At 28.1% G+C, this 11,695-nt stretch overlaps 1 protein-coding gene across 1 annotated transcript; it reads right to left on the bottom strand.

The window, feature by feature from the left end:
* Window positions 1–2,407: 2,407 nt before the first annotated feature.
* On the bottom strand, window positions 2,408–5,523 carry LOC126836912 (BTB/POZ domain-containing protein 9-like). Its single transcript, XM_050570633.1, has 8 exons — window positions 5,398–5,523; window positions 4,675–4,948; window positions 4,437–4,602; window positions 3,856–4,088; window positions 3,566–3,764; window positions 2,680–2,866; window positions 2,550–2,621; window positions 2,408–2,475 (listed from the first exon to the last, which is right to left on the bottom strand). Exons 1-7 carry the CDS (start codon window positions 5,521–5,523, stop codon window positions 2,577–2,579), a joined length of 1,230 nt encoding a protein of 409 aa, XP_050426590.1. The 3' UTR covers window positions 2,408–2,475; window positions 2,550–2,576.
* Window positions 5,524–11,695: the final 6,172 nt, after the last annotated feature.

Genomic DNA, 11,695 nt, shown 5'->3' with positions numbered 1-11,695 from the left:
TATAAAGATTGTTGGATCCAAAAGTTCTGCTAATGCGATTTTGTACAATCTTTTTCTACATTTAACGGGAAATATTTCAAAAGAATCATTGTATTTACATAGTGTGTACGATTTTTTGTATGGACGCGTGTTGTTGTCGTATACTGTCATACATCAAACACAGATTGGAGCTGACGTCAGGCTTCTTGATCATAATATACATAATTCGGTTTTACAAATACTTTTTTTATAGTATGAATCGTACGCTGCAAATTATTGTGTAGGAGTAGTCCTCTATAATAAATGAATATAATATTATATTATTTAAAAAAAAAATATATTTATATATATATACATTTATTAGAGATCACATTATATAAGACTACAGGGAAAGTATTGGGAAAAAATGCTATTATTAAGAAATTGAGACATTGACTGGCTCACGATAAAAAAAATTACATATACAGGCTTGTTAGTAATTTAATGGAGATTTTAATTTATAAACGAGAATCCTTGAAGCCAAAGAAAATGAGTGTGACTTTTAAATAAGCTTAGACGATCCATTCAAAAAGAAATGCATAATTATTCCGATTTATTACAAATTTTACAATATGTATTAAATAAATCCAATGTTCCTGACAATAAAACTATGAGATTCCAATGATGATATTAAATGTATAGGACGCTATCAGATATGACATAACTAAATTTCTACAAAAAAAATTCACTTAAGCCCATTAGGCTTCTAGGTTAGTCGATTAGATTTTTTTTACGTCTGGAATTTTAATTAGTATATTTATTTTTATATTCGATTCCGAATTACAATAGTGGTTGTCCGGGCGTGTGTGGGGACTAGATACATTTCAGAAATATTTTCTCATCCCAAGTAAATGTTTAACTGTATGGTATAATGCATGAATATTATTATTTTTTTGTGTAAACATTTAATATTATTGTATTTAGATTCAACAACATACATCGTTTACTATTCATTTTTTAATCTCTTTTATAGCGGATAGCTATGTGTTTTCTTCATGTGGGCTATATTCCAAATTTACAAAATTGTTTATGTGGTTGTGTATTGATTCAAAGAAGTTTTTTGTGTGAGCACATGTTATTCACACGAAAAGAAACTAAAAAACTAAGACACTTAACACAGTGGAAAATAGTTGTTTTCACACATCATATTTTTAAGGTCTTTTATATACTAACAAAAAAGTACGAAAAAACAGGCTACACAGACCAGTCATAAGTATTCTTATTTGTTATTTCACGTCGGTACGAATTTATGGTGAACAAAATGCAAAAAAAAATATCACTAACCGCGTGTTGCTTAGACATTTTGTCGTTTATTATAGCGCATTTCAAATAATGAAATTCAAAGTACAAAATAAAACACAATACATTACCAATTGACAACCCAAATTTGGGCCTCTGGTTAAAGGGTTCTGTACACGTTAGAAAATAATCTTTCTACTTGTTAAAACTTAATACTAGTACGTTATAGCTCTATTAAGAAAAAGCTGTTACTTGTTAAATTAAAATTGGGCACTCTTAGGCTTTGAATCTTAGGTCCAGGTTCAAAAAAAATTTGAGTTTAATTTAAATTTAAAATTTAGGACGGGAGTTGTTTTTTTTTTAGTTTAAAATAATGCTACATTCTTTCTGAATGTTATTTTCTTTCTTTCAGAATGTTATTTCCAATTTAAAAATGCTATGATAATGTAAACGTTGCCATTTAAAAAAAATGTAATTCTTACGGTTTTAACACACAAAAAATGGGATTTTATTGATACAAAAACTAGGAAATTTGGGCTAACTATTGACTACTAAAACATAAAAAAGAATAATTTAAAAACGTATTTTATATTTTATAATATTGATTTGGTCATTATTAACCAATCACCCTGAATATATACATACACTGTTAAATCAGTATAATATTATTTATTTGAAGCATTTTACTATAAAACAGTTTTTTACATGGGTACTACGGATTTTTTTTGTCATTTAACCTTGCCTTGACCAAATATACGCAACACAAATGTGTTTCTACCGTAATTTGACTACTGTATTTCGATGTAACAAAAAAAAAAAGTTTTAAGTACCCATATAACATGTAATATTGTTATATTCTTCATTCGAAGTGTTAGGTAAAAGTACAGTAAAAACCGAAGAAAGTACCATAAACTGTTTCCTCTAGAAGAAGTAGCGCCTTTTTTTTTATTTTGCTTGTTAGGTATGGTAAAAAGACTCAAGGTGTGACAAGTATACAACTATATAATAATTTATAGAAAGAAAGAAATATTTTTAGACCAAAATTACAATATATATATAAAATTATACATATTCTTACACAATTCGATTATCCTTATATTGATTTACATTAACAAACAAAACAAAAACTAATTAATATAAAAGAGAAAAATATCATTGTAACGAACACAAGTATGCTTATAACTAGAACTCGGTTCAAGCGACTGTTTCGTTGTTATTCTGAAAAATGAAATTCTCTCTCAGTTTTCGCCAAAATGATAGTAAAAAAATATACACAGTAAAGTATTTGTTACCGTACGATCGTTTTCTACGTTGGAGTCTTATGTAACTTGATTGGGAGCCTCCAAATATACACAACGAAAATCCTACAACATATAAGTGTTATAAAAAGTTTAGAAAAACACATCCATCAGTAGTACTAACATTGCCTGTTGAACTTTTAACGCCAGTTATACGAATGTAGAGCATCGGTGTGGGTTCATAATTCAAAATTTGCCAAGATCGTGTTAGCTCCTCAGATTTGTCTACAAGCATTTGCCAATTCTGATTATCCAGAGAACCTTGAATAGTATAACTGTAGGCTTGGTTATCGCCACTCCAAAGCAGCAACCTATCAATTATGGCAATAATAATATTGATGGTGAAAAAAATCATAACAAAATGAGAGATCATACTACAATAAAAAAAAAAAAAGAATAATACACAATAAATTATATTTTTTATTGTAACTAGTTATTAGAATAATAATTTATTGATTAAAGCTTATCACTGCTAATTACAATAAATTATTATCTACACTATTATTATCCAAGACACTAAAATTGCCCTAATTGTTATTAGGATAAAAATCATTTTAATTGGGTTTGTGTCAATGTTATCCATTTACATGAACATTGCTAATAGGTTTAATAAACTACAGATAAATTTTCAAATTAGAATATAAATCAAAATACATACATTTAGAAGTCTAGATAGAAAAAATGCAATAATGCAAATTTGGACGAGTGATGTTACTACATCCTAATAAATAAATTTGGATCAAGGATCTTACAGAAATGACAAAACATTTAATTACACATGATACTAATGAATAATGATTTTGTACGAGTTGGAGATTTAGATTTTGAGAAGGAAATAAGAAAACAGACGTAAAATTCTAAGAGAAATTGTTTATAGACCGTGTATGAAATCAAAAACCCATTCCAACGACTAGAAACGATAAAAAAGATTATCACAATAAGGCTTATTAGGGCCTGGCCAGCATGGTCAAAAGATAGCTATAAAAATTAAATGATAATTTTACTATTACCTTATTGAACTAAGTATATATGGTTGTGTAAGATGAACCACTATACAACCCGATTCCAGCCGATGCCATGTGTAGCTGTCATCCCTAGCTTTGTCTTCATAGTATGTATTTAATAGCGATATATTATTAACATTATTTTCACCTTCGATTACAATTGCGTCAGAAAAATCTGAAGCGACATTATAGTTGTCCTTAGGAACTTGGTTGAAATTAATAAATTAGACAAATTGTTGTACATAAATTATCTTTTTTTTTATTGGGAAGATTAGTTTCTTCATTGGTATTCTTACTGACAAATCCGTTCTCGATTTCCACTGTGGACATATCTTCTGTATTGTATTTGACAAGCCAAATTTTGAAAGTCGCATTAGCAGAACTGTTGGTTCCAACAATGCGTATATACTGAGCTATGCATGGAGGAAACCACAAACGTTGAATTGCTCGACAATTATAATTTGAATAATCTATAACCCGTGTCCAATTGATCTCATCCCTTGAAACTTCAACGTAATAAGAGTAACACCTAAAATATTAAATAATTCAAATAATCTGTAGTGTATTGATTTGTAAAAAAAAAAAAATACAAAATTAAATATAAGGAACAGAGTTTTGAAAAAAATTGTCGCCTAATAAAAACAAGGTATGAACAACTAATTTTCAATAAACAATAAGAATTGAATGTATATTTTCAATCATTGAAAAATACTTTTGCTTTACTCATAATAAAAAATATCGTCAATAAATAAAATTGGTTATACATAATTAAAATCAATCATGAATCAAAGACACAAATGTGTAAATAATTATTCCATTGGTTTTTTTAAAAATAATGACCATTTCAGCTAAAAATACTTAAAAGTTTAAAACATACTTTAGTTTGTCAACGTTAACTTCATTCCATAACGATTTTTCAATATAGTTTATGGTTGATGGAGTATTTAACTTTATCATATTAGTACCGTATCTGTTATATAGATCCGAAAAACCACGAGAATCTGGAGATCTCCGAGACACAAAAGTAAGACTCACATTGGGTTCTAAAAAAAATTTTAAAAATTGACACCAACACTGATTTATGAAATACAAATTGGTGCGAACAGCAAGCATACTTAGCTGTCCCCGAAATTGAGGCTTATCTGTTGACAACGTATTTCTTAATTGTATGGCATCTGAAACTATATCCGAACTAATCAGTTTTGATTCCTTGGCCTCAGACAGTTCTTCATTACTCATTAAATTATATCGGACGGCCGATAAAACTTTGATTTTACTATCACGATCCAGGTCGTGTTGGTTCTCAGTGATCCAACGACAAACCTCATTGAATATACGTACTTCGTTGGTATAAAACGTGTCACGATTGAGAATTCCTTGAAGAGCTTCCTAAAAATAAAAATTGTTTCTGAACTTTGCACCTAACACGAGAATTATGAATTTTTTTTTGCTTATAAAAATATCATTACAGATGTCAAGGACAAAAAATCTTCGGATCGCAATATTTTCAAAACGTTGTTTTCAATCAAGTTGAGTGATTTGACTTCGAGCTCCTTATATTGATAAAGTCGTGTCAAAACAAGGAACGAACATACATTATGCACATTAATGCTTCTTTGCAAATACTCGTACAGTGAGTGGTTTAAGTTTAATACGCCGAAAAAATCAGCAATCCTACGTAACTCGAAAACCTCTTGAAACTAAAAAAATTATTTAATCTATTTTTGTTAACCGTTTTTCGCTTAAACACATACTATAGCCCGAACGATCCCACAAACCTAATTGAAATTATATTTGTGCCGTTTAATAAACGCTAAACTGTGTCGACTATTCGTTACCTGAAGAGCACTTAAATCTATTCGACCAGTATAAATATATCCAAGAATTATTTTAAAGAAGGTTACAGGTGCTTCACTTATATTCACATTCAATTCGTTGGTTTCTTTAAGACCTCCATACAACATGATGCTAAAAATAACACGCAATATTAATACTATTTAATTTGATCCTAATCTTAAAACCTGATGTACAAAAACTACAGCTAAATAAACAAAAATCATTAAGCAGAAAATAAATAGTTATCACCCGTCCAAGAAAGAACAAAGGAAATATACTTAACGTTAAGAATTAAATACCTAAAATATTTACTGCGTGAGGCTAATACAATACGATGGGCGTACAATCGTTCTTTTTCTACAACCAAAGTAACATCTGAAAACCTAAAATAAGTATTAAACTTAGTTAATAGTGCAGCTATGATATAAGCAATAATATATTTTGTATTTATTCGAAATGAGATAGTTGGCACAAAAAAAATGTCTTACAATTATTAATATATTTCAATCTTATCTTAGTCACTAGTTTATTATGGGAAATAATAAAAGCAATAATTATTTTATGGTAGGAAGATTATTAAATACAGAAGGGGGGGGGGGAAAGAAGATGAAACTATTTATTTTAACAGGTCAGTCAAATATATTTTTTTATATTGCCTCCTTATTAACATTAACAATAAAAAATATTAATATTAAAAGTATAACATATTATTATTTCTAGCAGAATATAATACGATTTGGGCTACGGTATTATTAAAATGTATAGAAGATAAACGCGCTAAGTTTTGAAAATAACAATTTTAATATACCAAATTAAATACTGCTCACTTGTCACTTAGATAGAGGTTGCTTATATCACTGACCAAGATGTGAGTGTGATCTATTTGCTCGATAAGGGGCGCATCGCGAGCCGAAGGCGGCGTTTTATAACTCTCGTGAACAGAACGCACTAAATAAAATTAATAAAACAGCTAATTTTTTAAATTTGAATTTTTTAATATTTTAAATAATATAATTATGGTAGTTTTATCTTGCCTAACAGAATGATTTAATTACTGTAAAAACTGCCAATGGTATAAAATATTATAATTTTAACGGGTACCATATAATTTTACCTTGAAAATAATTAAAATGTTGCAATTTTAAAACTAACACCTAACCTAATGGTTAGTTTGTTTTAAATATTTACTTAAAAAGTTAAGGATCGTTGATTAAATTTTGGAAAAATTTTAGTTAATATTACTCAGAATAGGAATTCAAAATTTTTTTTAATTTTCTTTTTTAATAAATTTAAAGCTCAATCAACTTTTAGTTACACAGTAAAAAATGCATAGTCGGTCCAACTAAAATTTTGGTTGAAGCAAATTATAGTATAAGGACTTACTATATTTCTAGTTGGGCCAAATAAATTTTTAGTAAAGAGCCTTGTTAAAAAAATTGTATAAATGTACCCAGACTATGGTAAATTTTTGGATATAATTTATGTTCACTTATTATTTTTATTACCTATTAGTTATAAGTTTTAACCTACTTTTTTTGTAACTTAAGCTGTTGGTAAAAACATTCCAAAAATAAACGTTCACACCTCGTAGAATAGGATGATTACAATCCTCTATACCCTAAAAAAAATTGAATAACAAATTGGTTTTATCTTTTTTCATAAACATTTTTTGAATTAAACACATAACTTAATTTAACTAATTAAACGTATAAAATCGGCCAAACGATCACACAACCCTATAAAAATTATATGTATGCCGTTTAATAACTGCGAAGCATCTTCGATTATACGTTACCTCGATAGCACTTAAATCTATTCGACCAGTATAAATATAATGAAGAATTATTTTAACTAAGGTTACTGGTACATCACTTATTTTCACATCCCGTTCTTTGGGTTTTTTATGATCTTCATACAGTAAGTCACTAAAAATAATACACAATATTACTACAAACATAAAATAATGGAGTGAAACGATAAAATTGATAAATTGTACTCTACTTGATATTAATTATACCATTATTGGGATGATGAAACCATTTGTTTGTGTGTTCAAATACATAAAACAATTTTTTTTTTTACTTTAAAAACGTTTATCGTCTTATTCCATTTAGTTTCAAAATATTTAAGTCGATAGCAACGGGAAAAACAAGTGAAAGTACTTTAAAAATTAAGGGTCTCATATTAGGTAACAACGAAACAGAAAGTGCAATAGTCATGAAAATTCCTTGAGGGAGACCGATGACGCGGATTGATTTGAAATAATCCATTTACATTTAGGTAAATTAAGATTTAATTTATGCCTAATATTCAGACTTGATGTTTATAAAACTACAGCCACAAAACAAAAAAAAAAAAAATTTATAAAACAAGTAGTTTCATCAGCCCAATAAGAAAAGCCTAAGGAAATAAACTTAATGATAAGAATTCAATACCTAAAATATTCGCTGCGTGAGGCCAATAAGACACGATGGGCTTGCAATTGTACTCCATTTAAATCCAAAACCACATCAGAAAAGCTAAAATAATTATTAAAATTACTTAATGATGCACATACAGTTATAAAAAGTAATAATAAATTATGTGTAATTTCTAATTCAGGTAATTAGTAACAAGACACTAGTTTAAAATGATAAATAATTTAAGGAATGAAAAATTTAGGATAAAAAGAAGATGAACTACAAGAAGAGGGGAAATGTTAACCTATTTATTTTAACAGATCAGTCAAAATTGTTTTAAATAATGGCTTCCTTATAAGCGTTAACAGATCATCATGAAAGCATCCAGGATATCATATTTAGCCACTTTGTATTCAACCTTTTTTAAATCAAATTAGAATTATTACACAAAAATTGGCAAAATGGTATACAATTACAGCCTACTCTTATCATCTTATTATTATAGGTATAACATAATATATTTTTTACACGCCACGTTATAACGGCCGCCAAAAGTATTTATAGTCTTTCGCCCAAATTGTGGGACGAAAATTACTATCGCACAAGTCATAAGATAATATTATGGGATTATATTTATAGATAGTCTCAATGTTATGTCTCCGCTGTAATTTTAAAAGAATGTATTACATTTTGGGCTATGGTATTATTAAATAAACTTGCTAAATTTTGAAACAAATAAAGTTAATAGGTACAAATTCAACACTGCATACCTGTTACTTAAATAGAGGTTGCTTATGTCGCTGAGCAAGAAGTGAGTGTGGTCAATTTCCTCGTTACTCTGCGATTTGGAAGACGAAGGCCGCATCATATAACCTTTAGGATTAGAACATAATAAAATTACTAAAACATCTAATGTGATAGAGGCATTTGTATGATTTTTTTTCAAGTAGCATCGATTTACACTTAAAAAAAATATATATTATAATATATATATTGTATATGGTCGCACTAAATTCCTAGTTGGGCCTTGCTTGCGAAAATTCCAAAGTTCTAAACTATGACAAATGTTTGGATTTCGAATATGTTCCCTTACTATGAGCTTTGTTTGTATTACCAATAAGTATACCAATTTTTAACCTACTTTTTTATAAATTAAGTTAGTGGTAAAAACATGCGTTACAAAAAAAAAAAAAAAAATGCTCACACCTCATAAAATAATCAGATTACAATAATTTTTTTTTTGTCGGAAAGAGCAAGACTTCCTCCAGGGTACACTGAAATAAGATTTTTGATTACGATACTGAAAACCAAGAAAAAGAAATCTTAGTTGGAAACAAAAAATAGAAAATTCTCCACTGAAAAATATTCAATCATAGATATTTGTTAGCGTTATGGGTCTGTTTAACTATAACAATTGTTATTTAATGAGGTATAATTTATTAAAATATATTGAAAATGTCAGTAAGATGCTTTTATATTTTGGCCACAAAAAATGATAAAAGTGTGCATAATCCTCAACTTGTCTCTCATGGTTACCCCCTCGTTAACTATTTGTAAAAAATCTAAGTCAAATTTACACTTAGAAAACAACTAACAAGTATACACAATTGAATAAAAGAAATGAAAATAAAAGAATGAAAAAATCGCAAGACCTTCTCCACCTTACCTATTGATCAATATCTTAATAAATCATAATATATTTACACATTTTACGAATAGAACCCAATTACATTTTCTTTATAAAATAACATTTTAGCGTGATGCGTTTGTGCAAGTTTGGCATTTTTGTATTATATTATTCTAAAAAAAAAATAATAGTTTTTAGTGGGTTAAGCATTTCTGACGGTATGCGTTTCATACAATTATGACCCGCTACAGCTGCTGAGCAATTAACTTTATACTAAACCCAAATTTTCTTTTAACATTACGGTTCTGCAAAACTACCACAGTTCTAAATTTTTTCATTTAGGTCTCTAATACTATTTTCTAATAAATCGATATTTTAGTGCGGTGTGTCTGGACAAGTTTAGCTTTGTTAAATTATATTCTTTTATAATACTTTATGATGCATTAAAAAAATAAGTATACCACTTATAGTTTTTTAGTTATTTTGAACATGGTTATATTTTTGGGATGGTTACAAACAAAAAATATGTGTGGAAAATTTGGCGCAGACTAGAAAAGCGTTTCAATATATTTGTTTTTTCAAAACTTATTAGTCTATCTATTATAACAGCTATTGAGCAATCAACAAAATACCTCAGTAGCCGTTCAAAATATAATATTTACCTGGAGCTGACCATAAAACAATAAATGCTAAAATAAAAATCCACATAGTGTTATAATACGTGATAATATAAAATCAAATGTTAAAAACTTTTAAAAATACTATAAAGAAAGCCACGTCAATAGATATTGAACACCAATTGAAGTATGCAGACGTGTTACAATAGCGTACAATCTTTTTCAACACGCAACGGGATACGTGTTAAAAGAGCCATTGTGTTTACATAGGGTTTACGAATTTTTGTATAGGCGCATGTTATTGTGGTGTGCTGTCCAACATCAAATACAGATTGAACCTAACTTCAGTCTTGTTGATCATACTTAAATTTCGTTTTTACAATTACTTTTTTATATTATGAACCATACTCTACAGCTTAGTGTCTAGGGGTAGTCTTATACATAAGTTTTATATTTAATTTTTTTAGTATATGTTTTATGTTATATTATCAATACCAATTTAAAAAATAATAGGACAATTAGGTCTATTCTGGAAGTAGATCGGAAAGCTAGTACGTTGTAATAACCATACGATTAGATATCATACTTCAAAAATTGAGATACCATATGTGAGGTACATAAATTTACTTTTCACACAACTGTAAATTAAGGGTCTGTATAAAATCAGTATGGGACCACTCGAGTGCAACAAAAAGCTCAACACAAAAACTTTTATAACTGCAATTACATTTTAATGAATGCAGTTCAAATTATCAAATGTCAAGGCATCTCTCCTATATAAATGCTATGGATAAATCCCATTTACGTGAATCCATTTTCTGAAATAGCCGAAAGCTAATTGTAAATACTAGTTGGAATTTATTTAAAATAATAAATATAGCAAGGTGTTTCGATGTTAAGCTTTGATTAATGGTTTAGTGATAGCTACTAATGTACTAATGCCACATGCTAATGGCAAATGCTATAACAACATCTTTATGGAAATATAATAAAAAAATAATAATTAATTACAATATGATGCGTCACCCTATAAATATTCAATTTATAATATTGGTAATAAATAAGAAGAGTGAGTTTTTTTTATTTTTATGGCCAAAAGTTTTTTATTAATTGCCCTTAATCGATTTATTGACAAAACATTCACTTGGTTAGTTATGTTGAATCAATTTAACCATTCATTTAAGTTTGTTCGTTGAAAACAACACATAATTTTAAAAAATTAACATCTCCATCTCCATCCTCAAGGTTTGATCGAGTATTAAATATTCAGGGATTCCTAAAATTTAACAGGGCTTAGTAAGGACAAAACATAAATAAAATAGTTGGCTTAATATAGAGTCCCATAATAATTACATTTATTATATAGAATTATACAATATATTTTTACACAATGCGAATATCCTAAAAATTAAATTACATTAACAATCAAAACCAAAAAAAATGTATATAAATAAGAAATATATCACATCGTAATGATATTATCAAATGATAATGCTATTTTTGTTTCACGGTAAGCGTGTAACGAACAAAAAACCGATTTTAATTAGAATTTGGATTAAACGACTGTTTCATTGTTTTTCTGAAAATAGAAGTTCTCTCTCAGTTTTCGCCAAAATGATAATAAAAAATCATACACATTATAGTATTAGTTACCGTA

This window comes from Adelges cooleyi, unplaced genomic scaffold, assembly GCF_023614345.1.
Source record: "Adelges cooleyi isolate 19-005CV unplaced genomic scaffold, UGA_ACOO_1.1 ACOO_flye_CR_arks_rails_tigmint_CR_PRNA_247, whole genome shotgun sequence".
In the NCBI taxonomy this organism is placed as follows: Eukaryota; Metazoa; Arthropoda; class Insecta; order Hemiptera; family Adelgidae; genus Adelges; species Adelges cooleyi.
Note: the sequence above shows the minus strand (reverse complement) of the source record. Positions and strands in the feature narration are given on the sequence as shown.